General features: G+C 42.3%; 1 protein-coding gene across 4 annotated transcripts in view; it reads right to left on the bottom strand.

Moving 5' to 3' along the window:
* The window catches only part of MEIOSIN (meiosis initiator), a 2,162,440-nt gene that overhangs the window by 172,345 nt on the left and 1,966,889 nt on the right, over window positions 1-23,206 (bottom strand). For all 4 annotated transcript variants that reach the window (XM_078660969.1, XM_078660970.1, XM_078660971.1 and 1 more), the window contains one exon: window positions 17,724-17,959. In XM_078660969.1, coding sequence (XP_078517095.1) covers window positions 17,724-17,959 — 236 coding nt within the window. The remainder of the gene's footprint in view (window positions 1-17,723; window positions 17,960-23,206) is intronic.

The raw sequence follows: 23,206 nt of genomic DNA, 5'->3' as shown, positions 1-23,206 counted from the left end.
ATGATGTTGTAATGGTGAGATGATGCTCACCCACCCTGAAATTGTCCAATGAAATTTTGAATAAGAAATTACAGTTACTTTTTAGATAGATTTAAGTTAGGGAATTAGGGTATAAAAAACCCTGTATTTGACTAGAAGGGGTCGCTTTTCTGATTTCTACTGGAGATGCTGCCCGATTGCTGACCCATTCCTGGATGTAAGACTTTAATGATTTTTACTTGTTTGCTTTGCAGGACTGAAGGATAAGATGAGGGTGTTAGTTAGGGATGTTAGGAGAGAATGAATTTGGAACTATCTGTTCTTTGCTAAACTTTAACTGATTTCTAAAATAAAGCTATTCTTTTCCGAGCTCTAAATAAAATGATAATTTTGAAATAAAGTTTAGGTTTTCCTGAATAAAGAATTTACCAATGTATAAATGTCAGACATAATAAAGTTTTGCTGTTAATAAAATTGGGAAAATTGAATTTTAAAAGCTGGTCTTGTGATTTTCCTACGCCTAATTTTCTTTCTAGCAGATCCATTGTCACTATGGTAGTGTGTCTGAATAGATTGAATATTTGAATACAACCATGGTAAAGTGTAATAATCTGCAGGTGTAAATAATAAATAGTTAAATAGGTTTAGGCGCTCCACCAAATGTTACAGAATTTCTCCATTGCGATTCACCAAAGCCTTGAAGCCAAGTGTGAGTGAACAGGGTAAATGCGCAGTGTTATGGGCCCCACTGGTGCATGATTTGTGAGTTTTAAGGTTTCAGGGAAATGGTGAGTATTGATTAGAAAGGATTTCTGGAGCCGCGCTGTAGCAGTTATATCTTGGTAGCAGAGTAGTGGTTGCTAAGGAAATTAGCTAGGATTATGTATAAAGTACTATATACAATTTGATGCATAGATTTATGACTAACATCTGTTGAGTTTGTATTGCGTTATATGTAGTCCTGAAAAGGCTTCCAAGTGTTGGGTGAAGCCAGTGCCTCTGTCTGCAGGCGGAGGAAGTGTGGCAAGGTAAAGTGGCACAATGATTTAGTCTGTTTCAAAAAAGGAGTACCGCCGAATACTGCGGTGGTATCGTCGTATATCACTGTTTAGGGACCTTAGGTGTGAAAGGATAAATGTATAGTGAGGACAGTCTATGAAATTTCAGCCTTCAAGTATAGGGATCATTCCGTGCATCCTGACGAAAACTTTCTGCTGAGAGAGTAATAGGTCTTAACCCGAGCTTGATTGAAGGGTAAAGGGAGTGGTGTCTCTCTTTTGCTAACAATAGAGGAATTCTGTGGTAGGTTAGATGGACGCGCTGCCTACTAGTAACACAGAGTTCATGCGTATATGAATAGGGTTTTCCGTATGAACGTGTGTAAATGAAATTGCAATACGCGTTCTGGTGAAACTCTGGGATTGTCTCTAAGGAGGTGAAAAAGATATCTGTATGTGCTTTCCTAGAGAAACGAGTTTGTTATTGCCTGATAGAAGGGTAAGGCCAGTAGTGTTGCTTTATCGACGAGTCTAAAAATTCTGAGGAGATAAGCGTCGTCTACTCCGGTTACAGAATACTTGTGTGATTGAAAATTCTATCACTTTATTAGCGAAACAGATTAGTGGAATTGTTTTGTGTAAGTTACTAACTGATTTTGTGGAATATCTTGCAAATACGGCTTCTTGAAAAAACCCTGTAAAGGAGGGGTCATTCGGCGCTGCAGGAGCCGGAGCGCTGGTGACGTCAAAAGTGTCGCGCTGGGATTGGTCCACGTGACCAAGACAGAGTAGGAGCTGATTGGTTCATCACAGAAAGCAGCAGAAGCTATTGGTTAAGCACTATAGTGACGTATCGTGTTCTAACTGGTGCATTAGTGCGAATCGCGCTGTGATAGGTTGGTGTTACGGAATCAGCAACAGAGTAGTACGCAATCTTTTGAAAGCAGGGAAAAGTTACCGAAAATGTCATACTACTATTATGATGATGACAAGAAGAAATCTTCATGGTTTAAAAAGTTGAAAAACGTGTTCGTAAAAGACAAAGAGGTAGTTACGAGAGAGGGAAACATACTTCCTTCACCGAAAACACCTGCTTCCTATATGTTGACAAAATATGGTTACCATACGTGTGTTTGGTTGGAACATTGGGTACACTATACTAAGGATGATGGTGTGTTAGCCTTTCCAGAAGGAGGATCATTTGATTTGGCTATTTTGAGGAATTTGAGAGACAAAATGATGAAACTTGACCCGAGACCCAGACCAACTCAATTTGAAGCATTGGTTGAGTGGGAAGATGAGATGCATGAGATGGAGAGTGAGAGGTTAAGTAGGCATCTTAGACCGAGAGGTAGAGGTAGAGATTTGTGGAGAGAAACACATGAAACTAGAATGCGAAGATGGAGGGATGGAATTATGTGCGATGGCATGTATCCCGTCAGATTGGTAGAAGAACATGAGGGACGAAAAAGTACAGAAAAAAAAGAATACTGAATTTGGAAATCAAAGCTATGGTGAAAGTGAATCAGAGGATGCTGTTTTAGAAGAAATATTAAAAAGGAGACCACCCCCATATCAGCCAAGTTCTTTATGGACTACACCAAATGCCCCGATGACAGAAGAGAGAATAAATGAAACGCCAAGACAACCATCAAATTTCAGAGATTTTCCTGAAAGAGTAGAAACAAGATATGTCCTGAGTACATCTATAGGAGAAGCTAGAATTACAGGAACTCCTGTACAAAGTAATGATTCACACAGAATTGTGCTAAGTGCAGAAAGACGAAGTAATGAACAGCCAAATATGTCTGATTATGAGCGTTCTGCACATGAGTTAATTCAAAACCTTACTAAAAATTGGAAGCTGTAACTGTACTTGTAACAATAGGACCTGTGATACCAGTATTTGAAGATCAGAAAATAAAAGAGCCAAGATTAACCATTCCATTACAGCAAAGTCTACAGAGACCAAAAGAGAGTACTTATCCTGATTTATCAGAAATAAGGCAGAATATAAGTGTAAATCCACCAGAATTAACTTTTAATCAAAATTTGTCATGGGGATTCCCGACAGGAGCAGAATCTGACTCTGCCACTCCAGAGAGGAGTGCAGACAAAATAGATTTGACGCAGACACCTATGGGACCATCACAAAGGGAGTTGAGTGAATGGATAAAAACGTTAAAATCAAAAGAGCAGGAATTAAAAGTATTGGATGTAGCTAAACTAAAAATAGATATGAAAGAATTAATAATTGGAACAATTGGGACAGACAGATTAAAAACTTACCAGGATGATGAGCTCATATTTTTATGTAAAAGTATAACATGGAGAGCTAAGACAATGTATGACCAACTAGAAGAAGTGGCAAGTGAATGTGGAATAGATTTTAAAAAAAATAAAGTCATTGCAGAAAACCTATCGAGTAGATTTTGCAGAAAGAGACATTGAAAATATGAACACTTCAGGAAGACAAGCTCAGATAAAAGATTTGATTGTGTTGTTGCGCAAATGGGGTGATGTAGGTAAATGGAGAGTCAAGTGGGCAAAGAAGAAAGAAAAAAATAGTGATAAATCTACCTTGGCTTTCCCCATTAGAGAAAAGGGAAAAGTGGCAACTGAATTCCCTATGACAGAAATTCCTGGAGGAGGATATGTACATGTTCCTTGGAGCAGACAAGATATATTGTCATTTACGAATGATTTCCCTAGACTGAGAGAAAAACCAGTAGAGTGGTATCGGCAAGTTGACAGATTTGTAAAGGAGTCAAAGGTATTGCGGATTGATCTGGATGGATTGTTTGACATAGTAGTGCCAACAGATTTATGGACAGAATGTAAAATATCTGTGGATTGGCCAAGGGAGGAGTATCCCAGAGATGAGAAAACAGGAGCTCCATCGCCAGATGTGATAAGAAAATACAAACAAGTGATAGTGTGGTTGAAAAACAAAATACCTCCAAAAGAAACTGATTGGGTAAAGATAGACAGGACTCACAAAAGAGCCGAAAGAAACTGTGCATTCATTTTATAAAAGGTTGTTGTTGGTTTTCAAACAATATAGTGGTAATGAGGAATTAAATGAAAAGGATATGAGCCATTTTGTGTATAGGATTGTATATGGATTAAGACTAGAAATTTCAGATATGATTAGACATAGTATGATGGATTGGCAGTCGAGCTCAGTAGATAAGGTACTGAGACAAGCAAAATATTGTAGAGGAGATTGATGCAAAACAAAAGTAGTTGAAAGAGAAAGCCATGTGGGCACAAGTAAAAGTAGCAGAACAACAAGTAGCACAGATGGAGAATAAGAATGCAGGGGATCAAGGTGGATTTAAAGGCAAACCTAAATTGGTAGGGAATATTGATGAATTGAAAAAGAAAATGCCATGTTTCAATTGCGGCAAGATAGGGCATTGGAAACGCAAGTGTAAATGTCCACCTAGAGTTAATGGGGAACATACATCATTGAATCCGCAGGTGCAGTTTGAGGTAAATCAGCAGCAACCACAGCAACAACAGATAGCAAATCAGCAAAGTCAGGTGCCGCAACAGCCACTGCCATACAGTGGGAATCAGCAGAGATACAGTGCAGAGACAGGATTCAGCGGAGGTGAGCAGGTAAAAAGACCGCAAAGAGCAAATGCGTGTCCTCAATATTGGTTGCAAGAAGAGAATGGCAGTGAGCCGGATGAAAGTTTCTGACGGTGCCTGAGGGAGGAAGAAGAGTGTATGCTTGGAGCCACTCTTGAGGTAGATCAGTCAGTTCCATTCGTGAGCGGAAAGGTGAATGATGTGGAAATAACTTTCCTAGTGGACACTGGCGCTACCCGTTCTACTGTTAGATCAGTGGACATTCAAAATCTTCCTCTCTCGGGTGAGACAATCCAGGTTGTAGGTGTAGCTAATAGACAAATAAATGCTCATTTGACAAAACCAGTTGAAATAGAGATTGGGACATACAAAGGTATGCATCGGTTTGTGGTGTGCGATAGCAGTCCTGTTAATTTGCTAGGTAGGGATATATTGTGTAAAATGAACTGTGCCATATATTGTTCACCAGATGGCATAGAATTACAGACTCCAGACGAAGATAGTTTGTATAAATTGACAATGCTCATGATTGAGGCAGAACAAGATAAACTGTTTCCTGTTTTTGATAAAGAAATTCCTGTTGAACTGAAAGAGACAGTAAAAGAAAGTGTGTGGGATTTCACTGGAAAAGATATAGGTTTGATGAAAGGGGTTGATCCTGTGAAAGTGTCTATAAAAGAAGGTGCAAGCTACCCGAATATACCTCAATATAAAATGACTGCAGAGGTAATTGAAGGAATTACTCCAGTAATTGACAAAATGATTGAGCAGGGAATTCTAAGAGAATTTGAGAGCAGTCCTTGTAATTCACCAATTATGGGATTGAAAAAGCCAAATGGAACATTTAGAATTGTGCAGGACCTGAGAAAGGTCAATAAAATTGTTGTCCCATGTTGTCCAATTGTTCCGAATCCAGCAGTGATTCTGTACCAAATACCTCATGATGCAGAATGGTACACAGTGATTGATTTGTGCAATGCGTTCTTTACTGTTCCATTGCATCCAGAAAGCCAACCAATTTTTGCGTTCCGTTTCCAAAATCGTATCCTAGCATGGTGTAGAATTCCACAAGGGTACACTGAGAGTCCATCGATTTTTAATCAGCTACTAGAGAAATCATTAGAAAATTTGAACATGCCTGGAGAATCTGTGTTAGTTCAGTATATTGATGATCTTTTGGTTGCATCAAAAACAAAGGATGCCTGTATAACTGATACAGTAGCATTGTTGAATCATTTGGCTGAGGAGAGACATAAAGTGTCTCCATCAAAATTACAGTTTTGTCAAAAAGAAGTACAGTATTTAGGCCACAAGATTGCTAAAGGAATCAGACAAGTCACAATTGAGAGAATTAAAACGATACAGGGAATGTAGCCACCTAAAACTCAAAGACAGGTAAGAATGTTCTTAGGAATGGTAGGTTATTGTAGACAGTGGATAAGTGGATTTTCATTGATTGCAAAACCATTGCAGAGACTGACAAAGGCAAACATCAGAGACCCTATTGTTCAGACCAAAACAGAGATGGAAGCATTTGAACAGCTAAAAACTAAATTGTGCGAAGCTCCAGCTTTGGGAATGCCAGATTACGAAAAAGAATTTGAACTGTACAGCAGTGAGCGAGAAGGATGTGCTCTGTCAGTATTAATTCAGAGGCATGGAAGAATGAGAAAACCAATTGCGTATTTCTCAGCTGTTTTGGACCCTGTTGCAAAGGCTTTGCCAGGTTGTCTGAAAGTAGCAGCAACCAGTATAAGTTTGGAGCAAAGTGAAGGAATTGTAATGGGATTTCCTGTGAGGGTGTATGTACCTCATTCAGTGGAGATTCTCCTCACAAGAGCAAAGACCCAGTACATGACTAACAGCAGAATGACACGTTATGAGAAAATAATTTTGGGAGCTGAGAATGTGACAATTGCAAGATGTGTGAATGTCAACCCATCGACATTGTTACCTGATACAATTGAAGCAGAAGTGAAAGGTGAGCTTGATCACAAGTGTTTGGATGTTCTGGAGTATTGTACAAAGCCTCGTCCAGATATCAAAGATGAACCTTTGCTCGAATCAGATTTTGTAATGTTCGTGGATGGATCATGCTTGAGAACAGAGAGTGGTGTTTTAAGTGCTGCATATGCTGTTTGTACAGTGGCAGAAGTGTTGGAAGCATCTTGTCTAAAAGGAATTCATTCTGCTCAGATAGCGGAGTTGATTGCTTTGATACGAGCATGTGAGTTGGGAAAAGAGGTGAAAGTAACCATAGTGACTGATAGTCGATATGGTTATGGAGTTGTTCATGATTATGGACAGCTTTGGTCTCAAAGAGGCTATTTGACCTCTGCAGGAACACCCATTCGGAATGCAGAGTTTGTGAAGACACTGATAGATGTGATACAGTTACCTGAAAAATTGGCTGTGGTAAAATGTTCGGCTCATAAACAGGGTGAGGATTATATCACCAGAGGAAACAGTTATGCTGATGCAATTGCAAAACATTGCGCAAAGAATCAAATTTCAATCAATCGAGAGAAAACTGAAGAACATGTTCCAAGTCCTTTAATGCTAACAACTGTAGTTGAAACTTGGCAGGAAGTGAAGCAAATGCAGGAAGAGGCAGGAATAGAGGACAAAGGGAGGATTACATTTGGGTTTACAAAGATGAAAGACCAGTAATGCCCGATAGCATGATTTCAGATATGGCCCGAATGTACCATGGTCAGGCCCACATTGGTAGAGATGGTATGATGCTTCTCTTCAGACAGACTTGGTATAATGCTAAATTCAGAATGATTGCTGAAAGCCTGTGTCAAAGATGCCTAGTCTGTCAGCAATTTAATCCAAACAGAAAAACTGTTGTAAGTTTGGGAACCATAGGACGGGAGGGTGGCCCATTCACAAGAGTTCAAATGGATTTTGTTGAGCTACCTCCATGCAACAGACTCAGATATGTTCTTGTGATAATCTGTTTGTTCTCTCGATGGGTAGAAGCTTTCCCCACGCGGAGAAATGATGGATTAACTGTTGCTAAACTGTTCTTACATGAGATAATACCACGTTTCAGGTTTCCGGTGACGATTGAATCGGACAGAGGCCCGCATTTCCAAAATGAGTTAATTCAGATGATCTGTGAAGCTCTGGACATTCGCCAGAAGCTACATTGTGCATATAGACCTGAGGCTTCAGGAGTAGTTGAACAAGTGAATGGAACAATTCAAAACAGAATTGCAAAAATGTGTTTGGCAACAGGGATGAAGTGGCCTGATGCTTTGGCACTTGTTTTAATGACACTGAGAAGCATACCTGACAGAAAAACTGGATTAAGTCCACATGAGATCTTGATGGGCAGGGTGATCAGACAGGCCTATGTACCAGTTGATAAGTTGTTAACAATTAATGATGACATCATACTGGATTACTGCAAGAATCTATCTGATGTGGTAACTTCTGTGCTCCACCAGGTGGGAACTGAATCAAATTCCAAAGAGAAATATCCAGCTCATGATCTAGTCCCTGGGGACTGGGTACGAGTGAAAGTTCATCGCAGAAGGAATTGTTTGGTACCAAGGTGGCAAAGACCACGTCAAGTTATCTTGGTCAGTACTACTGCAGTTAAGTGTGCTGGATTGAAAAGGTGGGTTCATGCTAGTCACACCATCCGATTGCCTGAACCTGAATACCCATACGACGGTGAAAGTACAACTGACTCTGATTCTGAAGGTGAACCAGAGAAGGATCCAGATATTGAAGATCGACAAGAACGTCGACATCTGGAAGTATCAGAAGCCAGTTCTGCTTCTGAAGGTGAAGGTGAAAGGGAGATTGTTGATATACCAGATTCAGAAGATCAACCTGAAGATCGAGAATTGGTGAAGACAAGCACCAGTAAAGACGCAAAAGAAAGTGAAGAGTAAGTTGTTGAAAAGGAGAAAACTGTAAAACAATCTGAAGACTCTGAAAGCAGGACGGAAATCCTGAAACTGGGGAAGAGGAAGTAACTCACGATAAGGATGAGATTCCAAGTACCAGTTATGAAGGTGTTCCTAACAGAGTAACAGTAGAGAAAACTGAAACTGATGAAGACAAAGACATTGTGAAGATCATAATCAATGATACAGTAGAAGACACTGAAAGTGAAACTGATGACAGTGCAGATGAAACTCCATTAAGAAAAAGCACAAGAAAAAGAGCTTGGAGAGTGGAGCATAACACAATAGAGCCGAAGACTAAGAAAGTCTGCAAAGGAGACAATTGGCCTAAAGGAACTGGAGGATTGAGATTCAAAATAGTGAACAAAACAAAAGAGCAAGAAGACCAAGTAAATGAGATCACCAGTCAGAAAGAAACACTGGGAAAGAAAATAGAGACTATTCAAAGGCCAAAAAGAGTAAGACGTCAAAATCAGAGATACAAATCGCCTGAGTGGACATATATTGTCCTGCCGCCAATTGTTGAAGTTAATAGCAGTCAAGAAAACCTGTACAACCCAAAACCAATTGGGAAAAGTTAGTAAAGAAGTCAACTAAGAAATGGAAAGTTAGGTGTTCAAAGTATATGATATTTAAGTAAAAAGTCTGAAGTCCTGTGAGACGGTTTTTGTAAATATAAAAGAGGTCGGAGTTGACATAAGGTCGAAGAAAACTTGTTAGAAAATCTAATTATAGTATAATTTAGAATAGAAATTGACATAAGGTCAAAGAAAAATTTGTTAGAGTGCTGAATGGTGTGAAATTTATAGGTGACATAAGGTCGAAGAAACGGTGTTAGGGAAGATGGCAATGAATAATCATAAAACAAAATGTTCTATTTTTAGAAAATGGTGTAGATGCTTTACAATATGTATGGAGCGGTTGATGATATTGTGGGTAATTTTAGCTATTGTGATTCCTTTCCAAAATAATTTAACAAAATTAAAACCAAATGTGAGTTCAAGTAAACAAAGTGAGAAAGAAAAGGTGCATGAGACGTATGTGTATAAGCCAGAATTGCATCAAGATAGGTCCATCAGTGATTATACCAAGAACACTTTTTCAAAGTTACTGCTTGAGTACATCAAAACAATGAATGTTGATGACTGTTATGTTTGTGTAAAATTGCCAGCATCAGTGTCAGAAGGGGTGACCTATCACCACCTTCCTCTTACATATGGAATAACTTGTAGTGTAATTGCAAGTTTGTTTTACAAGACTGGGAAACTGGAATATCATTATTCCAAAGTGGATGAAATATTTGCGAAATTAAAGATCGACAATACATTGAATAAAAGAAAACATGCAGAGGTAATGGGAGAATTTTTTCTAGAAGTAGATGAGTTAACGCACGAGTATGCGTTTAATCATAATTTGACATGTAAAATGAGAGTTGAGGAGAAAGCATTCTTAAACATGGTTGAGGAAAGAAGAATTGCTTACAAACGAAATGAGAAAATGAAACATGCAAAGTCTAAATATTACACATTTGATGATGAGAACATTGAGGAAAAGAATGTAAATGTAGCAATCAATATAGATGCACCGATGTTGGGAACATTTTGTATTAGAAGAGACAACTCAATGTATGTCAATTATTTGTGGGTGCAAGTCAATGTGAAGATACCTATATAATTATAGGGGGTTGGGGATTTAAAGGAGGAAATGATCCTGTTTTTCCTGGAATTTATTTCATTTGTGGGAATAGAGCCTATTATAGACTACCGGACCATTGGTATGGGACATGTTATGTGGGTTTGGTCTTTACTAAATTTTTCCATGTAGATAGAGGTTCTAATGGAAAGCATGAGATAGGTAAAGTTCTAAGTCGAAAAAGAAGAGAAAGTGTGTTAGAAATAATAGGTGATGTATTTGGAGCACTGATACCAGCAGTGGGAATTTCATTCAATGCAAATAGAATCAGAACATTGTCCACAATTGTTGATCGATTATCAACAGACACAGCAGGAGGATTCCTGATGGTCAATACTGAAATGGTTGCTATGAGAGCTATGGTTATGCAAAATCGACTTGCCCTTGATATAATTTTAGCAAAAGAGGGAGGAGTCTGTGGAATTTTGAAAGTTCAACATTGTTGTACTTATATTCCAGATAAAAGTCAGAATATTGAAAAGTATATTATAAATATTACAGATTTGCATAGAGAAATTGAACCACTGGAGGTTGAAGGTGTCCTTGAAAGGCTGGGTAGAAGTTTCTCAGCAATCAAGCATTGGTTTCAAGAAATAGGTAGTTGAATTATAGGTAAAATACTAATTCCAATAACGATTCTAGTAATAGTAGTTTTCATGATAAGATTATGTTGTATATACAAAGGTAGAAGAGATTTTAGAAAGTCAATAAGGAAAAGGAATGTGGAACAGCACGCAAGAATGAGAGAAAAGAATGAGATAGAAATAGAATAAGAGAAAAGATTTTCAAAGACTCTAAAGAAAAAGAAACAAAAGTATAGATGATACTAAACAAAAGAATTTGAAACATGTTCTGCTAAATTGTTCAGAATTTTGAGAGTTATTTGGTGATTTACTAAATTGTATGTTTTCTGAAATTAACCAACCATAGAGTAAGTTGCACACATTATTTTATTATTATACACGGGAATACTAACTTTGCTTGCATGTTGCAATAAAAACTAGCTAATATGTATTGTTATTGTGGTGTGAATTAATGCACAGCTTAAATATAAACAAAATGCAATTTAAATGTGCTTATTATCTTCGTTTGTGCTGTGGAGAGGTCGAAAATGTAAGTATAAAACGCATTTGTGTAGCTTATATTGCTAGGTAACAACTAATGGGGAAACATTAGTAAGGTGGGAGGTAAACAGAACGGGTTTAAATTCAATAATTAACATGAATTTGTTTTTGTTTCTATGATAGTTCCAAAAGTGGCTTGAGGCCTAGTTAAAATGGACGTTTGAGTAAACAGTGAGCAAGAGCTGCACAGCGCAGGCGCGCCAAAACCTGCAAGTCAGAGTAAACTGCCTGTGCTCGAGGAGGTTCAAGGCTGCCTTAGCCCGGAACCTAGGATGAGTGGCAAACATGGACGCTTGGACGTTGTGATCATGGGAAAGGGTGCCGATGTATCTACTAGAAGAAATAGTAACGCTATGGACTGTCTTAAAACAAAGACCCTTCATTTTTCTGCTGAACCATGGAGAAAATGATGTTGTAATGGTGAGATGATGCTCACCCACCCCGAAATTGTCCAATGAAATTTTGAATAAGAAATTACAGTTACTTTTTAGATAGATTTAAGTTAGGGAATTAGGGTATAAAACCCCCTGGATTTGACTAGAAGGGGTCGCTTTTCTGATTTCTACTGAAGATGCTGCCTGATTGCTGACCGATTCCTGGATGTAAGACTTTAATGATTTTTACTTGTTTGCTTTGCAGGACTGCAGGATAAGATGAGGGTGTTAGTTAGGGATGTTAGGAGAGAATGAATTTGGAACTATCTGTTCTTTGCTAAACTTGAACTGATTTCTAAAATAAAGCGATTCTTTTCCGAGCTCTAAATAAAATGTTCATTTTGAAATAAAGTTTAAGTGTTCCTGAATAAAGAATTTACTAATGTATAAATGTCAGACATAATAAAGTTTTGCTGTTAATAAAATTGGGAAAATGGAATTTTAAAAGCTGGTCTTGTGATTTTCCTACGCCTAATTTTCTTTCTAGCAGATCCATTGCCACTATGGTGGTGTGTCTGAATAGATTAAATGTTTGAATAAAACCATGGTAAAGTGTAATAATCTGCAGGTGTAAATAATAAATAGTTAAATAGGCTTAGACGCTCCACCAAATGTTACAGCATTTCTCCATTGCGATTCACCAAAGCCTTGAAGCCAAGTGTAAGTGAACAGAGTAAATGCGCAGTGTTATGGGCCCCACTGATGCATGATTTGTGAGTTTTAAGGTTTCAGGGAAATGGTGAGTATTGATTAGAAATGATTTCTGGAACCGCGCTGTAGCAGGGGCAGCAGGTTTGCATGCTTTGTTATTGTTATTATAATTTTATATCGCGCCTAATCACCTGCAGGTCTCTAAGCGCTAGGAAAGATGGTAACATACAATAACATGGCAAGGTGAAAGCAGAGACCAAAGCTAGATTATGCTATGCCCAGGCTTCTGCTAAACAGTAGCGTTTTTAGGCTCTTTCTGAAGCGTAACAGATTTCCTTCCCCGCGCAGCATCCCAGGCAGGCTGTTCCATAACTGGGGAGCTAACACTGAAAAGGCTCTCCCTCCCTTCGTCGCTAGCCTGTAACGAGGACAGGTCAATAGCTGGGAATCTGAGGACCGAAGTGGGATCTATGATGTTACAACGCGTTATTTTACAACGCAGACCGTTACATCGCAATTTTTACAACGCAGGAACCATTACAATGCAAACCTTTACAACGCATGTCATTACATAGCAGATGCTATTACAACGCATGGCATTACATCGTAAGTATAGGTAAGTATACCTTTTTAAAAAAAATGTATTTAAGTTAATTTAATTAAATTAATTTAATTAAAATACATTTTAAAATAGTAATTATTTTTATTTAATAAATTTATATAATTATAATTAAATTAATTTAATTTAAATATTTTTTTGATTGTAATTAAATTAAATTATTTAAAATAATGTATTTAATTTAATTATTTTAATTAAGAAATGTAATTAATATAATATAATTAATTTAATTTAACCTAAAAACACCCCTGTACCCTAAAACCCAAACCTTGCCCTGAAACCTAAAAACACCCCTGTACCCCAAAACCCAAACCCTACCCTGAAACCTAAAAACACCCATGTACCCCAAAACCCAAACCCTACCCTGAAACCTAAAAACACCCCTGTACCCCAAAACCCAAACCCTACACTGAAACCTAAAAACACCCCTGTACCCCAAAACCCAAACCCTACCCTGAAACCTAAAAACACCCCTGTACCCCAAAACCCAAACCTTGCCCTAAAACCTAAAAACACCCCTGTACCCCAAAACCCAATCCCTACCCTGAAACCTAAAAACACCCCTGTACCCCAAAACCCAAACCCTGCCCTAAAACCTAAAAACACCCATGTACCCCAAAACCCAAACCCTGCCCTGAAACCTAAAAACACCCCTGTACCCCAAAACCCAAACCCAACCCTGAAACCTAAAAACACCCCTGTACCCCAAAACCCAAACCCTACCCTGAAACCTAAAAACACCCATGTATCCCAAAACCCAAACCCTACCCTGAAACCTAAAAACACCCCTGTACCCCAAAACCCAAACCCTACCCTGAAACCTAAAAACACCCCTGTACCCCAAAACCCAAACCTTGCTCTAAAACCTAAAAACACCCCTGTACCCCAAAACCCAAACCCTACCCTGAAACCTAAAAACACCCCTGTACCCCAAAACCCAAACCCTGCCCTAAACCCTAAAAACACCCATGTACCCCAAAACCCAAACCCTGCCCTAAAACCTAAAAACACCCCTGTACCCCAAAACCCAAACCTTGCTCTAAAACCTAAAAACACCCCTGTACCCCAAAACCCAAACCCTACCCTGAAACCTAAAAACACCCCTGTACCCCAAAACCCAAACCCTGCCCTAAAACCTAAAAACACCCATGTACCCCAAAACCCAAACCCTGCCCTAAAACCTAAAAACACCCCTGTACCCCAAAACCCAAACCCTGCCCTAAAACCTAAAAATACCCAAACACCCCAAAACATATACCTCAGTACCCCAAAACATATACTCCTATACTCATACTTATTTTAAAAATTACTTAAATTAATAAATTTAATTTATAATATTTAAATACATTAATAAATATTTTTATTTATTTTTATTTATAATTAATAATAATTAAATCAATTATATAATATTAAATAAAATAAAAAAAAATTATATACTTACCAATATTTACGATGTAATGGTATGCGTTGTAATACCATCTGCTATGTAATGCCATGCGTTGTAATGGCATCCGATGTAATGGATCCTGCGTTGTAATAGCTGCGTTGTAACAGCATTACGACGTAAAAGTTGCGTTGTAAGTGATACACACCCCGAAGTGTTCTCGTAGGACAATACAGCTGCAGGCGATCTTTAATGTAGGTTGGGGCCTTGCCATAAATTGCCTTATGGGCTGTACATAAGCTCTTGAATTCCACTCTTTCTTTAATTGGAAGCCAATGCAGGCTTTGCAATAGGGGGGTAGCTTTAGACCTCCTCGGCAGTCTAAAAATCAACCGGGCAGCGTGATTCATTAGGACCTGAAGCCTGCTGGTAAGGATTTTGGGTAGGCCAAGGTAAAGGGCATTACCATAATCAATTCTGGAGATGATAGTGGCAGCCACTATTGATCGCATCATAGGTTGTGGGAGGATAGGAGATAGCTTCCGCAATTGCCGCATGATGTTTGTACAGCTGCCCACAACCGACGAGATCTGAGGGGCCATCGACAAATCACCATCCAGCTTGATCCCCAGGCTTTTTACAGACGGGCTTGGTTTTGGAGCAGGGCCTAACTCCATGGGCCAGTAGAGGTCACACCAAGGAGAGGCAGTGAATGGGATGACTAAGACCTCAGTCTTATCTGGGTTGACTTTTAACAGGTTATCCGTAATCCACTGCACTGTGAACCTCAGGATGTTCTAGGCTTGGAGTTGTGCGGCCGTAGTGTCATTGACACTTAACAGCAGTTGCGTATCGTCCGCATAGTTAAAGACTTTACAGCCCATAGTGGCCAATGAAGCAATCAACGGTTGCAGATAGAGGTTAAATAGAAGCGGGGACAGGGCGGACCCCTGTGGTACCCCACACTCTAAAATCCCTATCTCAGATGTTTCATCCCCCAGTTGTATCTTTTGGGTCCTACCTGTAAGGAAGGATTGCAACCATTGAAAGGCCAGACCCTTAATCCCAAAATCCTGTAGTCTTCCCAAGAGCAAGGCATGGCTGACAGTATCGAACGCCGCTGATAGGTCTAACAGAATCAGGGCGCTCGATTTCTTACAGTCAGCCATGCCTCTTAATTCATCCAGCACCGAGAGCATCACCAGCTCGGTGCTGTGATGAGCTCGGAAACCTGCCTGTCGATCATGGAGTAGATGGTGAGATTCCAAATAGAGGGACAGGGATTTTAGGACATGCTGTTCAAGGATTTTTGAGAGAAAGGGCAGCTGGGAAATGGGTCTGTAATTCTTCAACACCGCCGGATCTAGCCCCTGTTTTTTCAATAGAGGTCTTACCCGCGCCTCCTTAAATTCAACCGGCAGATATCCCATCTCTAGCGATCTATTAAGGAGGGAGATGATATATTCCTCTAATAGAGGGCGCGCAACGCGGAAAATCTCAGGTGGGCATGGATCAGCTGGGGAACCAGATTTAATTTTACCTATCAACTGTTCCAAAATCAGTGCATCCATCTCCGGAAACGCTTCAAGGGAGCAATCAATCGCGTTTTTAGATGCTAAAGCGATAGAAGTCCCCATTGCCGCTCCGTTCTCTATCTCCTGGATAATGGTCTTCACCTTCTCCAGGAAATATGCCTGGAAGATGTTGCAGTCAAATGGAGCCTTAGAGTTATCAGGTTTTTTACTCAACTCAGCCAGTATTTTGAAGGTCTCTTTCTGAATGTTCACTGCCTTACTTAGGCGGGACTCAAGGTATTCTGCTTTAGCTTGGGTCATAAGATTTTTATATTGGTAAAGGGAGGCCTTATAAATTTTCCTGTCCGTGTCCTTTGTACAGCGCTGAGATAGATCCAGCACCCCTATTAGCATAAGAGAGCTATTGAAGAGTTTCCAGATCCAGACTGATGCCTGGGATATTCAAAAGGTGAGGAATCTGCAGACAGATGTATCCATCAGAAATTTAATTTAAGAAACTTTGGGTAAGTCATCTTTAGCTACTGGCTTCTTTTGCTTTATATGTTTCAGACATTATCAGGCACATTTTGGATCAGCCAACCAGAGTATTTTAGTCTAACTACTTCTACTTCCACATGAATGCACAAGGTACGATTACATCTGAAATAAGTCCAAAACCGACCCATAGCACTGGGAACAGACAACTGATACGAGCGTCGGAAAAATTGATGCACATAAAAAAGGGTTGCTTTATTTTCTGTTGTCTCCATTTTCAAGTTATTTTTGTGTGTGGCCAGTAATCAGAACTGCTGGGCTACTAAGCACTGGCAAGGCCAATCGGCTCAACATTTGAATGGCATGTCCACTACCCATCCACATGCCACACAAAAGTCAAACCTTTTAGCTCAGCTAATGCTTTATTCATCTCAGTGCAGTCCCTATGATTTAAGGTATTCATTGTCACTAGTGTCCACCTTCCCTCCAGCCAGGCACTTCTGTATAAAAAGCTAAAAATATATTCTTGCTCTTCTGCACGATGCACATCATCACGCCTCTGGACTGCAATCTGCAGTGCAGCAAATGGGTATTGTCTGTTCTTTAGTAACTTTTAGGAGTTCATGGAAGAGGCCCCCCCACAAAGTCAGACTGCTAGTGAGATGTCCAAAAACAAGGATGAAACCTAAATGATGAACGAAAGTTACCTTGCCAAAATGAGCTTCACTCTGTGACCATCATGCTGCTTTTGAGAGAGACAAGAACAGCTTACCGAAGAACACATCTTTTGAGCTTACAGTAGTAAGCAAAGTGCTGCACTCTTTTGTGGATGATAACAAATGTGAATGATCCAGCTACATTGTGATGCCAGAGTCCTTCTAATATCCACATCAACATGTTGGTCTAGTGGCATGTGTGTGACTCTACACAAATATGTTAAAAGAAGCTGAAGAAAAGAAAAAGTTGTCGTGCTCTCATAGGTGCAGACGGATAAGATGCAATTTCACTGGCACACTCATTTTAGTATTAGTTCATCTTGTTATAGAAGTCTCGTATTTATGGAACAAATTATTCAGGATGACTGTGGCAGACATATGTACCTGGTTTAGGAGATACTGTGGCAGATTACAGACAATGTCTCAAGCCCAATGCCTCCAAAGTGAATGCAGTCTATATATATATATATATATATATATATATATATATATATATATATATATATATATATATATATAGCTTTACTTTAATATAGAGATCACTAAAATGGCAGCTCATGCCCTCATTTTTCTAGACCTCTGCTTTCCCATGATTACCGAATGTATTGCTTGCGATTCATGCGGCAAAACATGATGAAGCCATTGACACATTTTTTCTTGAGCTGAAAGACACAGTGATGCTTCTTCAAAGCCTTGAGCCTCTGAAAGCTGTGACTCCTCTTTCTCTTGCGTTCTCCAATGTGTGATCGTTTTCCTTTCAGGCACGGTGTCCATGTGCAGTCACCATTCTCATCACTGGAAGACTTCAGGCAGTCCTTTGAATACCTTGGGACCTGAAGAGGAGAGAGAATGAAACACAGAGGCAGTCACTACAAGGCCACAGGAAGATGTTAGTTGTGGAGAAATGGAAAGCATGAGGCGAGAAAAAAGGGGATACAAAAATGTGCATTTAAGCCATGTATTCACTTTGCACTGAACTTGACAGTTAATTCCCGCATATATACGAAGATTATTAGCCACGGGACATGAAGGTTATTTCAGCAAAGTCGCCTTAACAACTAAAATAGAGCAGCATTTTGGGGTTCATTATTTGTTATTCCCTAATACAAAAGTCGAGACCCTCTGAAAAATGTAAATGTGTCTTTTAGACTATCACATCATAAATCTATCTCTCAAAATGAGAGTTCTGAAATGAGTGCCACAACAAAGTATAAATTTAGCAGTAGTTGTTTCCAGTAGTTGTTTCCAGCGTGCCTTCTACTATTTTTATAGGTCTTCCAAACCCACACTAAGGGGCTCATTAGGATGGCTGACGGAAGGACGGCCGCCGTCCTGGAGTAGGCGGAAAAAGCCTTTTTCCGTCCGCCTGCCGCGGACAGTCCGACCGCCATATTAGGATGGGAAACTGTCAAAACTCCGTACGCGGTGGAAGAGAACGCACCGCCGCGGAATTACACCCGACCCCGCGGCGGACGTAACCAATCCAGAGACACCGCCGTACGGAATGACGTCTCCGACCGCGTCCCAAATCACGATGGCGGAAAACACACATAAAACCGCTGCGGAAAAACAACCTGCCTGAACACGGCTGATTCCCCACAGCTAACAAACCAAACATTGCGAAGATACCCACCACAAGCAGCTCGCCCACATGGACCCAGCGCTACACGCTTTTCCGATACTCTTCGCAATCCTCCACCAGCAAGTCATGGACCATCATCGACGACGACGCAGGTACGCTACACACCATTTACTGCCGGAAGGGCTGTGACGTTGGGAGGGGGAGTGTCATGTCACAGGAAATACATTGACGAACGCACAAAAATATACACAATTGAAGTACACAACCAGGAATGACACAGACAAACCACAAAACATGATTTATTAGCTTTATTCAACATAATAGGTGCATAATATCAGAATATCCAAGAGCATGGGCATTGGGTACAACAGATCATGTACATCAGAGGCAGCACGTGAGAGGGCAGAATGCAGTATCAAAACAGCAACAGGGCATTGTGGCCAACAGAGCAGGTACATCATTGGCAGCACGTGAGAGGGCAGAATGCAGTATCAGAACAGCAACAGGGCATTGTGGACAACAGAGCAGGTACATCATTGGCAGCACGTGAGAGGGCAGAATGCAGTATCAGAACAGCAACAGGGCATTGTGGCCAACAGAGCAGGTACATCATTGGCAGCACGTGAGAGGGCAGAATGCAGTATCAGAACAGCAACAGGGCATTGTGGACAACAGAGCAGGTACATCATTGGCAGCACGTGAGAGGGCAGAATGCAGTATCAGAACAGCAACAGGGCATTGTGGCCAACAGAGCAGGTACATCATTGGCAGCACGTGAGAGGGCAGAATGCAGTATCAGAACAGCAACAGGGCATTGTGGACAACAGAGCAGGTACATCATTGGCAGCATGTGAGAGGGCAGAATGCAGTATCAAAACAGCAACAGGGCATTGTGGCCAACAGAGCAGGTACATCATTGGCTACCCAAGTACGTGTGTCAAGCGACCCGTCACAAGGAGATTAATAAAACCTAGGTGGTTACATTCGTCAATCTACACACAAACTTAAATGACATGTGACTGATGGCAACTAGACCTCACACCACAGAATCTGGTGGACTGCTTGGACAACTCGCCTCGGACACACCGCCAGCACCAGCAACAGAAGTGTGAGACACAGCCACCGATCTACTGACTGACACATGAGCCATAGACCCAGACACACCGCCAGCACCAGAAACAGGAGTGTGAGACACAGCCACCGATCTACTGACTGACACATGAGCCATAGACCCAGACACACCACCAGCAACAGGAGTGTGAGACACAGCCACCGATCTACTGACTGACACATGAGCCATAGACCCAGACACACCGCCAGCAACAGGAGTGTGAGACACAGCCACCGATCTACTGACTGACACATGAGCCCTAGACCCAGACACACCGCCAGCACCAGAAACAGGAGTGTGAGACACAGCCACAGCTGTGGTGACTGACACATGTGCCATAGACCCAGACACACCGCCAGCACCAGAAACAGGAGTGTGAGACACAGCCACCGATCTACTGACTGACACATGGGCCCTAGACCCAGACACACCGCCAGCACCAGCAACAGGAGTGTGAGACACAGCCACCGATCTACTGACTGACACATGAGCCCTAGACCCAGAAACACTGCCAGCACCGGAAACAGGAGTGTGAGGCACAGCCACCGATCTACTGACTGACACATGAGCCATAGACCCAGACACACCGCCAGCACCTGAAACAGGAGTGTGAGACACAGCCACAGCTGTGGTGACTGACACATGTGCCATAGACCCAGACACACTGGCCGGACATGTCCCTGTACACTGACCAACAAATACCATGCCTGCACCTGACACATGTGAGTGAACAGCAGCTGAGCCACTAGGACCACTGAAATGGTGAGCCACAGGGCTGTATGGCCCAGGAGGCAGGGTGGCTCTGGGAGCTGGGGACTGCTGTACTGGAGCGACATTGGGGTGGTCAGGTCTCAGTGGTGTGTGTCTCCGTTTCTTTGTGAAACGTAGGGGCACCCCGGACATGCCTGGACTGGTAAGTGGAGTGGCATCACCAGACATCAAAGGTGTATCATGTGCTTGTGGTGGTCTGCTCTCTGGGGACGTGCTGGACCCTGCCTGCCGTTTGCTGTGGGCCTGCCTTCTGCCCTCTGCATCATGTGTAATGGGGGATGCAACAACAGTGTACTCCTTCCTCTGCTTTAGCGGGGCGTGGATGAGAGTAGAGGTATGGGGGGACTCCACCGCTGATACATGTGTTGTACGTTCCTTAAACATCATCCTCAGTGCAGCCAGGGGTGAAATATGCCTGTCCTTGATGGTGCTCGTGTCCATGGGAGAACCCTTGGCCATGGGATGTGCCGTGGACGTCGGAGGTGTCCTATCCCTGGAATGGGCCTGATCCCTTTCCGGTGCCCTGTCCCTGGGTGCAGACATGTCCATTGTAGTGTCCCTCTCCTTTGAAGCTACCTTGCTCTTGGGAGGTGCCCTTACCTTGGTACTGTCCTTGTCCTTGGGAGTGTCCCTGCTCTTGGGAGGTGCCCTTTCCTTGGTACTGTCCTTGTCCTTGGGAGTGTCCCTGCTCTTGGGAGGTGCCCTTTCCTTGGTACTGTCCTTGTCCTTGGGAGTGTCCCTGCTCTTGGGAGGTGCCCTTTCCTTGGTACTGTCCTTGTCCTTGGGAGTGTCCCTGCTCTTGGGAGGTGCCCTTTCCTTGGTACTGTCCTTGTCCTTGAGAGTGTCCCTGCTCTTGGGAGGTGCCCTTTCCTTGGTACTGTCCTTGTCCTTGGGACTGTCCCTGCTCTTGGGAGGTGCCCTTTCCTTGGTACTGTCCTTGTCCTTGGGACTGTCCCTGCTCTTGGGAGGTGGCCTTGGCTTGGGAGTCACTTTGGTGGGGGATGGCTGTGTAGCATGTGAATCCATTTCCATACACACCCCTACATGATCCTGTCTGTCAACTCCAGTGTTGGACACGTCGTCTTCGGATAAAGAGATCACAGGCTTAGGGGATGGTGTCTGTGCCCTCCGTGCCCTGCCTTGCTGCCTGTGGCTGCTCCTAGTGTAATAACCAGAATAAGAGGCCTGGTCTGTAGACTCACTCTCCCCTGTAACATCAAGTGGTGTGGATGGTTGTACAGAAGTAGCACCCTGTCTATGCGACTGTACAATGGCTGAGGACACAGTGTTTGCCAATGACTGAACTGTTCTGTGGAGACCAGCAACATCGCCATGCATCCCCTCCATGAATGCCACCACCTGCCCCAACTTCCTATCGTGGTCTTGGAATGCATTGATCATGTTGGTCTGCCCTACACACAGCTGTTGCAGCAGATCAACAGCCTCTGCACAAAGTGCACTTTGTGTCACTGGGGCAGGGGCGGCGGTTCCTGCACCGAAGGCAACTCTGCTCCCCCTCCTCTGGCGAGCATGAGCAGTACATGTTGCAGTGGGTGGCAGTGTGGGCCCTGTGTGCTGTGTCCCGACAGAAGGTGTCGATTGCCCACTCCCTGTCTGTGCCAACAGTGCGGACTCACCAACACTTTCTGAGGATGAGGGCGATGGTGTTTCCACATGCGAGTCCTCAGGGACGGCCCTGTCCCCCTCTCCGGGGCTGCCCTCTTTAGTGTCAGTCTGCGTGTGTGTGACCTCTGATTCGGAAGCATTGCCACCACTCATCCCCGTCGTCTGTGGGTCAGTGCCCTCTGCCAAAGCTGAAATAGAGAGAAACGCGGTGTGAGTAAGTGCCACACTCACGTACAGAAGGACAACAGATCTAGGATTCCATTACATACATTGTACATGTAGCACACGTCCCACCCCTACTATCTGCACACATGTCATGCCATGGGACCACAGACATCAACGGCATGTCCTGGAACCCTCAACTACCAAGCAAGTGGGCTGTCCACCTGACGGACATGGATGCCAACGCCTACTCCGCTAATGGCACCAGCATGGTATTTCAGATAAACATACGCACCATGGAAGCCACTACTGTGTCTGAGCAGCAATACATGCATCGCAGGCCCAAGTAACATACACATACAATCTGCTTACCGCTAGTTTGCTGTGGTTCCCCACTCAGCTGGGCGGACAGGTCAGGATGCGTCACAGCAATGATACGGTGCATAAGAGGGGTCATGGTGCGGTGGGCCAGAAGTGTAGATCTTGGAATCATCCCCAGTGTCATCTCCGCTACATTCTTGCTAAGCCTGGAGATGTCGTCCCAGCGCTTGTGGCAGTGTGTGTGTCGTCTATTGAACCCCTCCACTGCCCGTACATCACGTGCTATCGTCCTCCACACGGCCTTGCGAAGGTGCAGCTTTACCTGCCATGATGGGAGACAAGAGGGTAACGTAAGTGGACAGTATGACATGCACAAACATCGTAGTAACACGTTTCAACATGCAGCCATGCTCAGCACTACACATGTAAAGGTCCCATAGCACACCGCCAGGCCTGCAGAAGACAGGAGCCACTGAACACCTCATGACCAACAACATGTACACCACT

Source organism: Lissotriton helveticus, chromosome 9 (assembly GCF_964261635.1).
Source record: "Lissotriton helveticus chromosome 9, aLisHel1.1, whole genome shotgun sequence".
Classification (NCBI taxonomy): domain Eukaryota; kingdom Metazoa; phylum Chordata; class Amphibia; order Caudata; family Salamandridae; genus Lissotriton; species Lissotriton helveticus.
Note: the sequence above shows the minus strand (reverse complement) of the source record. Positions and strands in the feature narration are given on the sequence as shown.